Raw genomic sequence first — 18071 nt, forward strand, 5'->3', positions numbered from 1 at the left:
TACAGGTGCCCTGTCATTAAAACTAACGAGCGGGATTTCCAGCTCTACTCTGCTTCAGGCGAGCATCAAGACTTGCACAAGCGCTAGAAGAAGTGAAAAAAAATAGAGAGAGAGAATGAAAGATGAGGTGCGATGCTGCAACGACCGATTCTGACATGACAAAAAATACGTGACTTGAATATTGCGCCGTTCCGTAAGACCTAACAAATATTGCAGTCAACGACGATGTGACGTTTATATAGCATATATTAAAAGAAAACAATGAAGACGGTATGGGCGTTGCAGTAGTGTGCGAAGTTGGGGCATATAATTTGTTCGAGGCTGAGGTTTTAGACGAGCAACATAATTAATCACAGCACCACAAAGCCATGCACTTGCAGAGTATATGCTCAGTAACCGTCTCTTTAGGTCCCTCTATGGCGAACTATTCACGTGCGCTTCCTTTTGGTGTTCCTAATATTTGCCCTAACGTTGTTTTATTGCGTCTTTAAGCATTTCGTTGGCATTGTGCACCGCGAAAAAAAAAATGCGTTTAAAAGAAATATTTTAATGTGCAATTGCCTAACACTAAAGCATCGTTCCATGAACGGCGCTTCATTATGCAAGTTGGTGTGCTGTTACATATAATGATATGCTTTAAAAGTACCGCAAGAAACGGTTTCTGCATTCATACGCACTTGCACGTGTGCGCTTGCGGTGGTCCTTGCGCGAAGATAATGCTCTCGCCGATCGCATTTCTTTGTGTTTTTTTTTTCGGCAGTATGAATTCTGGCTCTCCTCTTAGTGACCAAGATAGCGAGGTTCGGACATTCTGTTTACTTACCGAGATACGAAGAAACTTGTTTCCATCGACTTCGGCTAGGTGCAGCCATCACCAACCACTTCCTACATAAGTCAGGTCGCACTTCGTGTTATCATGGCGAACCAGATGAGGTCATTTCAAATGGTCTGTTAACGTCTCCGCTTTGTGGGCAGCGGAAGTGAAAACCGCTGTTCAATTTCACAGAAATGGGGAGTCCTGTGCTCTTTTTACGGACTATTCTCGGGCCGTTGCCTTGATCAGGCATCGCAAAGAAGGCGTTATGTGATGTGCGAATTTTTGTTCGCCTCGTGCAACCTTGCGTCAATGTTTTATAGGATTAAGTGTGACATCGTCGATCCACGATTTGTATTTCATTTTAGTTTTCCATATTAATCAGCGCTTTGTTTCTTTTGTAGCTCATAACTCATGAGGCCTTAGTCAACATAGACATAAGTGAAAGGAAGTAGGAAGAACCACGTGCTTCCGACCTCCCTAGCTGATCCCCTAACTAAATCTATCTATCTAGAGGGAAACAGACGCCAGGTAAGAAAATATGACGCAGCGAAGACCGAGACAAAGTGGATGACATCTCGCTGCGCTGAGTATAACGTTATCGCACTGGGTTAGCACGACGAGGTGTCTCCGTTTCCGCGCCATCATTACGCGTAGCGATATACGAACAAGTAATTGCCTTGTGTCCAGCACGTGGCACATTTTCCTGTCGCTGTGGCAACGAAAAGCACAGCACGCTTGTCGTCCTGAAAGCCAAGGCGGACGCTTCTTAGGTAAGATTAATTGAAGTCTGCCGCTCCCGGGCCATGTTTCACTCCGTGCTGTCACCGCAGCTGCTTCCGAGCACGCACATGACGACACTGTACTCTGAGTACAGATGCACGCAGTCTTCACCCAAGTTTTTACATATGCGGCTTGTAACAGCCTAGTTGCCTCGAGTGTTGTAGGTTGAAAACTTCGCGGACGTATTTTTATGTGTACTTCCACCTAACACGGGAGCCTTGAGGCAACAAGAGGAAGGCCTGAAACGTGACAGCGCTGTTTGTTCACGTAGGCACGCTGGCAAAGTCGTGCAGTTTAGTTACAGAGAATGTTTTCAACATTGTGTTTCAACTATTCCATTCTTATCCCACTCAATTACGGTGATGTGATTCACGTGCAATACTGATGACATATTGCCTATCTAAACCGAGTTGCACGGTGGTCGCTAGTCAGCCTACGTGCACAAATAGCACTGGGTTGTTTGAGACTAATTCTCAGTGAAGTCCTGAAGTACGGGTTTGCGTAACACCGAGACCCTTATTTCCACCATCAAGTAAACCTCAAAGCGTTTCAAGTTGCCCAAAAGTGCTGAGAGAAAGTTCTAAGAGTCACAGTGCGCAAAGTTCAGAAACCAGACACAGTGAGCAGCTGTTGTGTCTTTGGCTGCGGTCACATCACAAACGTGACTGAACTTAGCAGGTATGTCGCAATTCATTTTATGAATGGAAAGTTACGACGCTTACGGTAAACATCCATCACATTTGTATTCAATATAATATGTCACCCCTCATATGCATACATATACTATTCGTCACACCGAAGCCTTCATCCATACACCTGTTCCTCCATAACCGGCACACATTGTGCCCCTCCTAGTGATAGTTCGCAAAGCACCGTTAAAGATCAGAAATGCGTGGATGTAGTGTAAATTATGATGAAAAGTCTGATAGGTGTTTACCCATTTGAGTGTGCTGAAATTCAAACAAACGTCGTAACAAAACTGTTGTATCGAGAAAGCATTCCAGCCAGCTCTATATCTATGAACATAATATGACGCTCATCTGAAACATCCTGGCTGTGAAGGTTTTAGCCGCATCTTATGTGTTTTTGCCTTTTTGATATCGTCTGATTATGTTCTTTTAATGTTTAGTTGGCTTGCGACAAGTTGCAATTACTTTGCATAGATGTTATTTGTTGTTTAAAGATAACGTAACGCTATCGTTTCTCTCTCTCTCTCTCTCTCTCTCTCTCTCTCGCTCGCTCTCGGGCAAAAAAATGAATGGTCAAGTGCTCTTCAGTTAAACTGGCTCACGCTGGCGGCATAAACATGACGCATGTGGTGTTTCTATTTTTGTACACGTCTAACCCACTGTTTATAAGTATTGTTCTCCCCCCCCCCCCCCAGGTCATTCATTACTTTACCACACACGGATGCCAAGTGGTCATAAAAAACGAAATCGCTTGTTAGACTTGTAAAATATTCCCTTCTTACATATGCGATGCCCTTTATTTGAAGTACATGCTCCTAAAATAACAATGCAGCTTAAACAACTCTTTGTGCAAAGTGACAAAACAACTATTACAATAATAATGGTGACCGGAGAGTGCCTCTGGAAATTCGTTGGTTTCATCTTAGTAATATTTTTAAAAAAACATTCAATCCATGATCCTTCTAATGTGTCTCAATCGCTTACTGGAGATTTCAACATAGATTTGGCGTATACATTTGAATTGCGTTTCTTTTTCGTTCAAATATTACGAACGCAGTGCAGCCAGGAGTTCAGTTTTGTTCCGTTCATGTAAAAGTACCCGCTTCATACACTCGGAGCTGTAGATTAAAAAGTTTGATGGCTACAATAATAACTGACAGGCTGGGGACGAAAACTGATCAACATTAATTTAAGTGTTTGTTACCGCGCCCACACGCAATAACCTGTGGGCGCTGTAACAAGTGAACGCTACTGATGACAGTAAGGCAACTCAAACATCCTCAAAAGACCACGGGCGGGCCTAGACGGTTTCGTTTAGTCCGTTCGAAGCCTAATGTTCGTAATGCGTCCAGAGCTACACGAAAGACGGAACGAGTTCTCGTGTGCATAGTTAGTGGGAAAGTGCCCCCTCGGCGAAGGACCCACCGTGCCATGGGAGTTGAGTTGACAAGCACTGAGACTCAGCTTCGTCTGCTACATACAGCGTAAGCACGTGTCTCGACTACATCAAAATGCACCATTGCAGCCGCCGAAGTGAAGCTTATCGCGCTGTGTTAATTAAGCACAGCGTATCTAAGCCACATGAAACTTTACACAGACGGTCCCACGTGCGTTGAAGCTCACAGCCATGCGGCTGCATTCTGCATCCCTTCCCTTCGTGTGTTATGGTTCCCGGCCGTCTGGTTTGCCTAGTTTGGCCTACAAGTATGCAAAGTGCGTTGTTCGTATCTTCGACAGGAATAGTTCACGAACTCCGCCACGAATATTTGACGGGAGGCAGTGTATTAGGGCTGCCTTTGAATCGCAGAATACTGCGCGCTGATTATCCAGCCCTTGATCAATGCAATCAATGGCGCATGGGAGAACAACAGCCTCCTAACACATCAATGCCACGAGGTGAGAAATTTCGTATTTGATATTGACTGACCTTGATGCCGTAACTAATAGGCACGTGGAGTTGGTTTGCGTGGACAAACCGTAAATGTATTTGTTAATTAGGTCAAAGTGAGAAACTTGTAAACAATCCGAAGTTGTTTGCTTCAAGTCATGTGAACGATTCTTCAAGACAAGGGATTTAATTTCTCAAGAAGAGCCTGAAGAACGATTCATACCAGTCAGTAAACAACGAACGCAGCGGTAACGCTAATATGGACACATTAGATTGAACTTTATTTTCTCCGTACATTGTTAGGGAGGAATGGTATCCCTTATAATTAATATGTTACACCTGAGCTAAATTATGTTGTTATGTCGACTGGGAAACCATCCTTACATGCCTAGATATACGGCCTAGAATGGCTGAAAATGTTCATATAAACTGCCACGTGTGTCGGGTTCAGCATCTGTGCAGCGATTCAGTCCATTACAACCTAAATTTTTCGCATAATTGTGATAAAGTTTACGTCGAGAGAGAGAGAAAGAGAGAGTAAACTTTATTTTTTGAAAAAGAAACCCTGTTCGGGCTTCCTGTCGCTTCATTCAGTTAGGTCCAGCTCTCTTATGTTTCCACTGCGAACTTCCACTGAGCGCCAGTTTCCGCTGGTATTACAGGTGAAATTTATAATAAATAAGTTCAGATTTCGACTAACTTGAGATACGAGGTGTGCGGATAACTTAGTTTTTTAAATGGACCATGACTACGAGCTCGAATTGCTGTAATTACTCACCGATGTTAAGCGAAATTTATTTTTTCAATTTACGCTTTTCTTTATGTTCGGTAAAATTTATACACCCGTGTAGAGCTTTGGTATTTCTTCTTTACAGCATTAAGTACATGCAACAGCAACGAGCTAATTCGCGGTATTACACTTCTGTCTAAGCGCTAGCTGACGAACGTTTATTTGAAGTGGGCGTGGGCTGATCTGAGCGCATAACGACTCTCATGGTCTAAGAAAGCAAAGAAGATGAGGTGCCGTTAGGTAACCGCAGAAACTGGGGCAATTTACGTCAGCGCTCGTCCTTTCCTACGACATTTTGCTTCAGGTTTTGCAGCTTCGTTCCCTTAATGTGATTTTGAGACAGCCCGGCCTTCTCCGAGCTCTTTATAGCTTCTGAGCTTCCAGCTGTGCCCCAAGTAAGCAGATGGGGATGGCGTTCATCGCTTAAAACAGTGCGTGCCCACATTTCATTTATATTTGCTCCGCAGTGGCCCGGATTGGCTACTTTAGAGACCGCGGCAGCTGTTCTTCGGACTACTGCATGGGTGGTTCCTTCTTGAAGGAAACAAATGGCCCGTGTCTTTAGAGCGTGCTTTGGTAATTACTTCTTTTTTGTGTTTGGGCATTTACGAGCCAAAGAAAAAAATATTTTGGCTTCTCCGTATCTCAATGTCACGTCACGCGAGCAGCGGGGAGAGACCTTGCGCAGGAACTGAAAACAAATTCGATGTCCTTGAGATACAGGTATAAGAAAAACTACGGATGAAGGCCTGTAAGCCAAAGTGCAATATCTGACATGGATGCTTACGTAGGTTACTCGCTGAAAAAATAAAAAAGACTGCTGAAGCCCAAGTTTTAACTCGAGCTACACCTCTAGTATCGCAGTGGATGTATTATTAACGCCTTTCGCCTACTTCAGACTTTTCTAGGTCATATTAAATGGCTTAAATATAGTTGCCGTTGCCGAAATACACTGTACCACATACACGCACAAGATTTGAACTCTCTTGGACAAGAGAAAAATAGTATTGTCAAACAGTTAAAAAAAAGCAGCACATCTGTTTTCGAATACCACCCCTGACTGTCAAATTGATGAAGCTGGTTTAGTGCTGAATCGCCGATATCGGTTATGCCCTCAGGCCGTTGAGGCCGCCATATTCTATAGCAGAGCCAGTACAATAAAGAAAACTGCGCGTCATCTCGACTCGTTTACTTCCAGCAGCACAGTGGGAACTGTCAACGAGACTAAAAAAAGTGGCGCATAATGACGTCAGATGATACTCAAATAGAGAAAGCATGAAACCTGGTTTTAAAAAGTTAACTTACCCGCCGCCGTAGTCCAGTGGCTATGGCCCTGCGCTGCCGAGGTCAGGAGCTCGACCGCGGCTGCGGCGGCCGCTTCCGATGGAGGGCGAAATGCAGGAACGCCGAGAAACGCTTGTTCACGAGGACGGTCGTTCGCCGTGCTTTGAATGTCCACTGCAGAATCCCCAGCAATCAAAAAATTAATCCCGAGCCCGTAATCTAGGCCGTGCGTCCTATTTAGATCGTAGTTGTAACACATGAAATCCCGGAATTTAATGTCGTTTTGAACGACTAATTGTTCCCTTGCAATTCTGGAAGCCATGAATGCAAGGGTTGAACACAACTGACATATATTGGCGAAGCAGTAGCATTTATCGTAATCAACAAAGACGCGTCAGACGAATTTCGCAGCTTTTGAACGTAGCCTTGTAGGAAGGCATGGCGTAAGCTCGATCACCCAAGTGATATATATATATATATCAGTTTCTTCTCCAGTACCTCGAGAAAAACCTGGTGTATACTTTGTAACGGCTTGTTGAGGGCACTTATCGGCATCGTTGCGCATTTGGTTCTCTCCTACGTTGCACATTCGTTTATGCGTCTGTCTGTGCATTTATTTAAGCATATAGTGGCCTCTTTGTATGTTTTTCTGAATATAACTTGTCAGCTGAAGTCTAGCGCTCTGTTCTATCTCACCTTTTCTTTTTCGTAGTTTCGTTCGTGCTAGTAACTATGTCACAGCAAGTGCATCAACTTCAACTAGCCCAAATTTCTCAGTTAATTACATATTATACAGATCTCTCCCTGCAAACTCGTTTTGCTGGCACTGATTGTCACGTATAGTAAGCAGTGACAACAACGCAACCTAGGGTGTATTATCCTTTAACCTCACCATGTGATAAAGAAACAAGAGTCCATGACAGCTGACGATGACGGAACAGGGTAAGTGCCCCTTGTTATCCTTTGCCCATGTAGCAATCCTTGGAGATAGCCAGTACAGATACCTGAAGGAACATTTTCCACCAGGCCCACCGTATCCAGCTTTTCTGGACACAAGGGTTTAGTTCGCGTGAATGCCACCACGTGGCGTACTCACCTTAAACTTTTCAAACTTCCCGCGGTGACGCGTGATGACGTCAACCAAACAAAAATAAAAAAAGTAAAAGCTATCCCTGCGCATTGAACTTCGCCACAATACTTGTCCCGCGGGCGTTATCAGTGTTCTTGATCAAGCGTATTCGCTCGTCGCCTGGAAATTGCTTGTCATCCAGCGTTTACTCGCGACCAGCAATTGTTGATTCTGGGCTTTTGATTGGGTTCTTTTTTTCTCTCTCTTTTCCTTTTCTTTTTCTTTTTTTTTCATTCGACGGAGTAAAGAAGCTAGCCTAACCGTCAGAAGCACTTCGGGGCAGCCTTTCTTCAATCGGCATACATTGTTAACGTCCGAACATCGCACCGCGCCTACTAGAGACGCCGTCGTGGATGGATTTTGATTTTTCCTTATCGAATTCGTTAAGGTGCACACAATTATTTCACTAGCGACTTTGCAATGCGCACTCATGGGCTATCGCTGCAGCTGCAAATCTAGATGTGCTTAAGTATTAAGACATATACATGGATATGTCGGTTTTTCACCTTGACACAAAAGTCACGAAACAAGAGTTGAGCAAATTGTCCCTGTGTCGTCGCAGGGTGTGAGAGGGGGCTAGTTGGTATTCCATGCTAAAGTGACTAGCGCAAGAGTTGACACGGGACACTAAAGAGGCGAAAGGATAAGCGCAAGCTTCCAACTGGGCGCTTGTAATTGTAGCGTCTTTAGTGTCCCCTGTCCACTCTTGCACTTCATGTCGTCATCCGTTAGCATGCTATGGCCGAAGCTGCTCGCAATATTACGTCACATTTACTGGCCACCAGGCCAGGTACACCCTTGGGTACGACATATACAGTACTTGCAGTTAGCTTCCAAAGTAGTCTCCTACGGCGGTTATCCAAGTGCGTGAAGCAAGAACGCTATTTAAAATTATTGTGCAGTAATATATGCGGGATTTTTATGTTCTCCACATTCGCTACCATGTTGCCGTTCCGCCTTTATTATATAGCCGCAATGTAGACTAGCAGCTATCGATCGCCATAAAGGCTATCCAGATATTCAACCCTTAATGACCATTGTTTATCTTCCCTCCTCATTACATGTCCTGCCCATGCCAATTTCTTTTTCTTGATTTCAACTAAGATGTCATTAACTCACGTTTGTTCCCTCACCCAATCTGCTCTTTTCTTATCCCTTAACGTTACACCCATCATTCTTCTTTCAATAGCTCGTTGCCTCGTCCATAATTTAAGTAGAATCCTTTTCGTAAGCCTCCAAGTTTCTGCCCCGTAGGTGAGTACTGGTAAGACACAGCTAGTATACACGGACTGGATTCCAAGGGAAGGGAAGCGTAGCAGGGGGCGGCAGAAAGTTAGGTGGGCGGATAAGATTAAGAAGTTTGCAGGGACGACAGGGCCACAATTAGTAGATGACCGGGGTTGTTGGAGAAGTATGGGAGAGGTCTTTGCCCTGCAGTGGGCGTAACCAGGCTGATGATGATGATGATGATGATGATGACATATCCAAAGACCTCGCGCGCAACTCCTGACACTTAATTGTATTCAAGAGTTGTGCGACTGCCCAGGACATCCTTAACGAATGTTACATAACGCATTGTGAGGATTTACTTGCCAAAACCACGATTTCATTATGAGGCATGCCGTAGGGGACGATTCGGGAATAATTTAGACCACTTGGGATTTTTAACGTGCGCCTAACCCTAAGTATGCGGGTTTTCGTATTTCACACCCATTGAAATACGGCTGCCGTGGTTGGGATTCGATCCTGAGACCTCGTGATTAGCAGCCGAACCCAATAAAAGCTAAGCAACTACGGAGGGAAAGGAATGTTGGCAATAGGAGGAAGGTGAAAGCCGGCACGTGAGACAATTTGTCCCCATCTTCATTGCGAGAGAATGGGTACCATCTGTCCAAGAATGCACTGTATTCAATGTCGTGGAATCCGCGTCCAATATTTCAGACCCGAATCATACTGTAATTGCTGACGACCAGGCATCTCGCTAATACGTGCAGTCATTTGACAGCTGCCGAGCGCTGGCGTCGGCCACAGGACCTACTTGACCTTTCTTCAACACTTGCTGACATTCTCGTCCTATTTCGCACCATTGCGTTTCACCTGAACTGCTTCAACGATTTATTTGTGCCAGAATTTGGCCACCCTGTAAACGTTATGGTTTCTTATTTTTAAGTCATCTTTTATATTTAGGCTTAGGCTGTCGTGAAATTTCCAGCGGTTTCACCTTTCCCAAAATTCGCGCCTTTTTGTCGGCCTCTGTTAATATTTTGGAGGATATTTAATAGACGTGGAAACCATTGCATGGCCCCCTGACCAAGCTGCTCAAAAAGTCATTTTATATCCCTGAGGTCTTGTGCAAGCTTCCGCCTTCTTGCCGTTCATCAACCTCCTGATTTCCCTGTCACCTGTATTCAATTTTGACGACTCCATTCCCACGGAACTTGGCGACGATATGTCCATGGGATTAAAGCCATTTAAATCAATTCTACTGTGGATGCGACAGCCGCTTTTGCTCACTGTGGATGGAAATGTTGGGCTAATGAGCGCCATTCTGAAGCATCTAAATTGATAGTCACAAAATTATGCGTATCCCACGCATGTGCGAATCGATGTAAGCAAAGCTTTCTGTGTTTGTTGTCATTGTTAAACGTAATCTCCACAGAGTAGTCAGGCACCCTCTAATGAAATGCTGTCAATGTTTGCCTGATTACGCCCGCCATTGTGATGCAAATAAACGTAACTCGAACTCATTTTCTCAGAAATAAACGCTGAATGAAACGCTGACGTCATCCTGAACAAGATCAACAAGCGCCCTAGTGCTCGATCTTACGATGCCCCTGTTTGTAAGCTTACATTCGTGATTTGGTTATTTGGGGGGGGGGGGGGCGAAGGCGATGTGTTCTTATACCGTAGAAACATCCCTCGGACGTCTCTGATGTGCTCGTTTTTATTCTCAAGTACCCAATGAAAACTGTCATCGCTGCAACTTCATGATGTCCTGGTGGTAGGCCACCATGGCATGTCGCGCAAGTATGACCACGCTGATTCATTTGGATTGGCATATACTATTTGGTGCGTCATACTTCTCCACATTCATTTTTCAAGCTATACCAGAGCTTGAAAAGGGCGGCCAACTCACTACGTGCCTTTCCTCTGTTTACTTCCTCAAAGTGTGTGTCTATCGCTGTGGTTACCAAATACGCCCAGCGGTATGCTACCACTCAAGCCTTTCTGTCGGCTGAGCAACTGAAGTCGCAGGCTTTCTTCAACACGGCGTCGACGTTCAATATGGCTATCCTCAATTACTTTTCGCGGACTTCGCTCACCGCCTTCTCTCCAATGTCATCTCCTATAATACTCGCTCCTGCAAGACACAACACAAACATGCAACGACCTTAATGAAGTATCAATAACGCGCTAGTTGAAATGCTGTCGACGTATATTTCCGCTGAGCACCGGGATTGGAGCATGGTCCTGTCTATGGTGACATTATTGGTCTACAGCGTCGCTCAACAACACCGCTCGTTACTCATCACTTTTTTTTTTGCCGACAAGAGTATAGCGTATCTCCTCTGAATGTACTTTCGGCTTTAAGTGGGACCTTGCACGCCCGCTTATTCTGTTACGTTGACGGCGACCGTTGTCGTCAGGCTGCCACCTAATTCTGAGCGTCGCAGTCACCAGAGTGCGCAGAAAGCTGTCTTCCCAAACAAACCACCGGGATTCGAGCCCATCTCCCAAATGCAGCATCTTGCATTTGGGAGATGGGCACTCTAATCATTACGCTACCACCTGCCTCCACCAATTTCCGTTTATCTGCCTTCCCACTTCTCGTTTTTGCCGCAGACGCAGGAAGAACGGATGCAGAAACGAAAAAAAAAAGTAAAGATTGCTTGAGCAGCCAGTGACGCATGACTTTAACTTTGTCAGGTTACCCTCATTGGAGCGCATGTAGGCTTGCGGCTTCGTGCAGATGGTGGGTCGCCTTAGCTTTATTGTAAATTTGCTTTCACCAACTCTTTTCAGCTAGAACTGAAACGCCGGACAAAAATGAGACCTACCGTTGAACATTTTTCTTGTTTTCTAGGTTTAAATCAAAAACGCTCGTTAACACAAATAGTGATTTTGTTAAGAAATGGCATAAGGATACTATATTTCAAGGTCATGTTCTGCCAATACGGCCCGGCACCACGTATCGACGAAAGGGCATCACAGTGCCGGTGCACGCGGCAGGTTACTGAATGAAGAAAACAGGAAACGACTGTTTTTCAGTTCTCGCAACATATTGTACACAGAACACAAGGCACCCACCACCATGGCATTCTTTTTTTTTTGACAACAGCGACGCACAATGCCGGACTGATATACATCCTAAAAGGGTCTCATTTCATTTTTCATCGCAGAGCCTCAAGCACAGTTGCGTCGCGCGTGCTTGCAGCCACGTACTGTAACCGTGCTCCTTTTCCTCTAACAATATGGCCGCCGGCGGCTTCAAGCGCTCCCGTAGGTGGCGGATTGGACTGTCACTCCAGAAGTTTAAATAGATAACCTCTTTGCATAGAAACGACGGCATGATTGTTAACATCATTGCTCTCCAGACTGATCTTGATGAGCTAACTCATTGGTGTGGTAGGGCAGATGGTAATTAACGCAGACACAACTATACATCTCAAGTTTACTTCCGCTGCTAAGGCGATTCCTAATGCCCACACATTTAATAATACTATCATTGAAACTTCAGCGTCGGTGAAATATACCGCGGTATAAATTTTAGCTCGTATTTATCCTGGAGCACTCATATTGAACTGATTACTACCAAACACTTGAAAAAACTTGGTCTTCTTAGACGCCGACTACACCAAGCCAACCAGGACACAAAACTACACGCATTCAACATGCTAATCAGGCCTGTGATAGAATACGCATCCGTGATCTGAAACCGTCATTATACCTATCTTATTAACATGCTGAAATCTATACAAAACAAGGCTGCTCGATTCATCCGTTTCCGTTACTCTCGGTATCAAAGTGTAACAATACTGAAAATATCGCTCCGTCTCCCGCCTCTTGCCACGCGCAGAAAACACAGCCGTTTATCTTTTTTCCATACTCTCTACCACAGCAACACACCATCCGCAAGTTCACATCTTCTCCCGGTGCCGCACACACCGGCTTGTGTAGATAACATGAAGAAGACTAACCCATTTTCGCTCGGACAGAACGACACAAATACTCACTTTTGGTCCTGGCTATTGAAGAGTGGAATTCGCTTCCTTCTAGCATTGCGGCTATCGCTGGAACATCATAATTTCAAACAGCTCTTTGGTCATGCTTAGAAAATTCCACTGTAGAATGATATGCGGTTTCTTTTTTTCATTGTGCGCGCGTGGGCCGTAACGTTCCGTGGAATATTAGATGACATGTTTTGTAACTTCTGAAGGTGCGATTTTTGTTTTGTTTTGTGGGCTTTGCTACATGTGCATTATTTCAGTACCTGTTCCTAGCCATTCTTTCCCCTGTCAACTTGTACCTGGCTTATTAACTTGTTTATTCCTGTCTTCAGCCGTTCATATTCTGTGTTGTATATTGTCAAGTTTTCTTTGATGAATCCCCCCCTACGTAACGCCCGCATTGGGCCTTTAGGTCATTGAAATAAAATAAATATTGTTGGCTTGGATATGTTTGGCACGAGGCCCAAGTCCGTACCCTGTCTTCTAACGCGTTCTTTTGTTTTCGTCTCTGTCTTGAAGGGACGCGCACCGTAACTTATTGCAATGGTGCTTGCGTTGAGCGTATGTAAGGCGAGAAACGCGGTTGTAAAATGTCTGTTCACTAACTTGTGCAGTAAACCCATGTTTATAGTATTCGCGCAATAGTAAGAGTCACGAGTATGGCAACCGTAACCGCAAGCGTCACGTTATAGTCGTAACTTGTCGCGACAGCGTAGTTGAAATCCACTGACCCTGCCACTAAAGAATACGTGGCGAGGTATGGCTGATGAATCATTAATTGCGAAGATTGTTTTTCAGTAAACGTTTGTTACCAAGAACGGCGGGTGCTTATACTACCGTAAATGACGGATGCTTGGCGGTGACTCCAATCATTTACTCGCCACATCACAGATCTACACTAGAATTCAACTGGTTTCACCAACTCTTGCTTATATTCTCTCGCCCCTAAGCTGCGACTTTGCCTGCCACCCGACCTCCAGCTTTTCCTCTTTGTCCCCCGCTTCTTTCCCAATCTGCTGAGACGTGCTTCCACTGATGCTTGCTCTTCTTTTTTTCTCAATAAATGAAGGCATTCATTCATGCATTCCTATGTTACTGCAGAAAATAGCGTGTCTTTATCTACATAACCACCCTCTCTCTCACCTGGACTCTCTAATCGCAAAACAAAGTTGCGGTGTTGCAAATGGCTGGGCGTCACATATACAATTTTCTGCGAATGGCCAGTAGCACGGCGAGCAATTTTCGGTGGGTGACGAGACAGTATATAGAACACCTTCTCTGCAATATCCACACTCAGTGCTCTTCTTCGTGAGCTACTATTAGCCGCTACTACGAAGTACGAAATGAAAGAAACCAAGCTGGGCTGGTCACGGACAGCTCTTTTTCGATTCGTGATGCGTCGATATAAGATATATATATTTCTTATATAAGCCTAAATGACAGCGATATAAGCGAGGTGAGTTACGCTAGTTCGTTGGTTTTGACTAACGACGCTCTTCATGCAGCACTTTCGTCTTATGCGTGTTTGCGAACGGGAATGAAAGACAGGAGGGTAACACGCCTTCCTGAAATTAAACATTCGGAATAACTCTTTGTTTGACGGTTAGACATATGTTGAGGGCCCCCGATACGAGCCACCTGCAAGTCTGTATTAGCTTGCAAAGAGGAACTCAGATTAAACGTTGTCAAGAGGATAGGCTTTTAATTATCATGTAGATATCTTTATTGAAATTCCTTACCATGAGGTGAAAGCCGACTAATAAGCATTTATATTTTCTGTGTTATTAAAACGTCCTGTTAATAAAAGGTTGGCGTGTTTTACAGCCTCCTAAATTAGGTTATAAAATATAAATTGATGCGGTAAGTGTGTAAACGCAGACGCAAGAAAAGGCCTAGTCTGTTTCCAAGTGTTCACTCAATGAAGATGGAGAGCCTCTATACTCTCACATTGTAGGGATGTCAAGAACAAAACACTTCCAAAGAGTGAGTCACGAATATATCTCATTATAAGGTGAGCTTGCGCGGGAAAAGAAAACGCTCAAAGCGCAACGATGGCTGCGCGCAAAGTGCTTCCTCTGATTCCGATCTACGGATCAAGGCGTCAGTTCGTCAGACTGAAATGCTCGTACATTGCAGCGCAATCTCGGGTCCTCAAATGTGACGGCAAATGTAGGCCAGTATTCGCTTCACGCGCGCAATCTGATAAGATAACGCTCTTTCGCTATTGAATCCGTGACAACATACTGGATATTAGAAACACATACAGGCGCATCTTGAGCTAACTGATAACTTTGGAACTGTGGTTAGACGCTAAAAAAAAAGGAATACAGTTGCTTTCAATATTAGCTGAAAAATAGTGCTTGTCGTTTAAAAAGGGCCTCCAACACTGCACGGCGGCGCCGACAGCAGGAAATTCAAGCGCGAACTATCAAACCAGCGTATCGTGGTTCAATGTATCCCAATAGTCCAGGGGCCAGTTCCACCACGGCTACTGTGTCGGAGCTCATATTTCTTGTCAGTATTATTTGTCACAAAATCACAGTATTTTTTCTTTAGATCTTATCATTAGACAGCTAAAATACATCCAGCGAAAGCCTCATCTTAATATTTCAGTACTTTTTGTTCTAACGTGCACATCCGTGCTGATCCATATGTTACAAAGTACTGAAAATGTACCCAATGCTTTCCTCCAGGCAGCAGTTTTTATTCCTTATGATGCCAGGAAACCGAGCCTGATGCCACCAACGCTCAGGCACTTAATCGGGAGCGCGCACAATGTTCTCGCACACCTTGTGGGATGTACCGTAGCGCTGAGGTGCTTCTTGTATAATATATAAGAATCGGTTGTAAAGGCAGTCGTGCAAGGTTGGGCACATCTGCTTAAGCTCATGAAGTTGATTTGTGCCAAGATAACCTGTCCAAGCTTTCACACTTACTTTATAAGAAGTCTACAACACCATCAATATGCCGGCTGCTTTTAACTGCACGAAACAAAACTATTGAAATGATACAAACAATGTTAACATCATTTTATCATTCGAGTGTTCAGATTGGTAATCTCTAGATGCGGAGTAAGTTGAGAAGTTGTTTGCGTAATTAACAAAGCTACGTTAATTAAATTTTCAGTAATGGTTCTTACGTGGCTAAAGAAAATGAGAAGTTTAGAGCCCGTGTTTGAGATTATGCAGCCAATCGAAAACTTTCGACTAAACATGCTTCTGTAAGAGCCATGCTAACAAAAAGTTTCCAAGTAAACACTCTTGGAAGGCGTAACTGACGCAGAGAAGGAACATCTGTAAAGCCACAGAAAGAACAACAGTTCACGACGGGACACAAAGGAGGAACCACACACAAACTGCGCTAACAACTTCAAGCGCTGTTTATGTGATAATGAAGCAGCTAGACCGTCAGTCATTCCTTCCAAACCTGTAAAGCCAACCTGACCACATCTAGCCTTTCGGGATGCTGTCATCAATAGTATGGCCCTGCGAACATATTCCACGTGGACTTATAGTCGCATTCCATTTTTATTCATGCTGTTTTCTCGAAAGCAAGCAGTTTAAAATTTTGGTGTCAATGCGACAGTGTACGTGTGCCGCCGAAAGCTTGCTTGGTCGCAGAAGCGATGCATGACTGAATGATGGTGCAGATTTAGCGCACCGCTGGCATCAAGACAATGCGCGGCCGCCGAGGGAAGGAAGATAACGAAAGTGAACAGCTTGGTAGCTGCTCACGGAGCCGTGCCGATGGGGACGGTGCCATCATGACGAAATCTGAGCCGGCGTTATTGATGGATGCAGCGTTTTTGTTCTCTTTTATTCTTTTATTCTTTTTTTTTACAGCGAAGTCGTTAAGAGGAAGCTTTAACATGGGCCCTTCTCCGACTCGGCCTATTCAAATAGATGTAAAACGCCGAAACGCTTTTCTTTGATAACCCCTGGACCGATTTTAATGAAATTTGTTGGATTCGGGAGAGAAAGGTAAATTCTAGTGACTATTGGAAGCGGAATTTCTATTTAGGGCCTGAATTTTGGTAAAAGATATTCAACAATTCGAAAGTGCGAAAAGTACACAAGCACGAAGTTTACAAATTATTAACTCGAGAGCAAGAACTGATATCGCGGTTCTGTAAACAGCATCCATTAGACAATTCCAATATGCCGATTTATATCTTACGTGAAGTCGTTACGTTGTGAACAAGGGTTGTGGAAAAGCTGTATTTCCATATTACTAAATTTTCTAAGATTCATGCGTAATATATCAATTTTGTCTGCTTTAGATGTGCTGTTAGGTGCAATGTACATAATTTTGATATCAGTTTTCTTTGCCGAAAGAGAGTTGTAAACTCGATGGTTTCGTTTTCTTAAAATTTGTAATTTTGGACAATTTTGAATAAACAAATGATGACCTAATTCAAGAATTCGAAACCAACAGACACTAGATTTTCAGTTCTTGTTTTAAATGCAACAAACCTTGTCAAATTAGATGCAGTGGCTGTCGAGAAAAACGAATTCTCCTTTTACATTTATTTAGATAGGACCACCAGAGCTAAAGCTTCCTCTTAAGGGCTACTTTCTCCACGATCGCGTCCGCGTGTAGAGCCAAATCCTGAAGGTAGCGTAATACCGGCCCGACCCGCAGCGGTGGTGAAGCATGCGTTCAGCGTTCCCCATATGTGGGCTGATCCCGAATGTAACGCCATGCCGGGAAGACCCGCGGCGGAGGTGAAGCAGGCGTTAAGCTTTCCCCATACGTGGGCCGATCCCGAAGACAGTGCAATGCGGGACCGACATACGGTGGAGGTGCAGTTCACCATTAAGGGACCCACATACACAGCTTTGCAGGTCATGTTTCTTCACAGAGTGGAAGGGCACTGAGATTTTTTAGTTATCCGCGTTTATCCTGCATGCGTCTGCGATGAAAACAAGAAGCAGGTATGCCTGGAAAATCTAAGGTGGTGGAAGCAGGTGGTAGCGGAGAGATTAGCATACTCAGCCCCTGCAAGTACTTATATCTGCATTGACATGGGTTCGTGGTAGTGATAGCGACCAAAGCTCTACTTTTTCTGCGTACTCTAGTCATTGTGAAACTAAGGATGTGCTTAGCATGCCCAGTCACTGAATGCAAATTGCAGCAGTTACGAGTGGTGGAATCCCGCTAGGGCTGATTGTGAAGAAAGCTTCCTTTCTCTGTCCACTCTCGCGATGGTGAAGCTAAAAATGAGGAGGAGGCCTGACGGACACAATGTTGATCGTCACCATAACAGAATGGATGGACGACCTGCGGAAACGACAAGGCACACCAAGTTTTTAGCACTTAATTTGTCCTACAGTAAAGCGCTACAATGGCTAGTATGCCCTCATGGGAATGGTAGACCGAACTGCTTCTCACTGCTAACAATGGACTGATACTAATAAAATACTCCGTCCGCAGGCACCACGCTACACTGAAATTAGCAAAACAATG

At 44.4% G+C, this 18071-nt stretch overlaps 1 protein-coding gene across 3 annotated transcripts in view; it reads right to left on the bottom strand.

Moving 5' to 3' along the window:
- LOC135914649 (uncharacterized) overlaps positions 1-18071 on the bottom strand; it is a 461017-nt gene that overhangs the window by 158524 nt on the left and 284422 nt on the right. For all 3 annotated transcript variants that reach the window (XR_011514057.1, XM_070537513.1, XM_070537512.1), the window contains exon 5: positions 6270-6422. Coding sequence is in view for 2 of the 3 variants with exons in the window: in XM_070537513.1 (XP_070393614.1) it covers positions 6312-6422 (111 nt within the window). In the remaining variant the exon portion in view is untranslated. The remainder of the gene's footprint in view (positions 1-6269; positions 6423-18071) is intronic.

The sequence above is a fragment of the Dermacentor albipictus genome, chromosome 4 (assembly GCF_038994185.2).
Source record: "Dermacentor albipictus isolate Rhodes 1998 colony chromosome 4, USDA_Dalb.pri_finalv2, whole genome shotgun sequence".
Lineage (NCBI taxonomy): Eukaryota > Metazoa > Arthropoda > Arachnida > Ixodida > Ixodidae > Dermacentor > Dermacentor albipictus.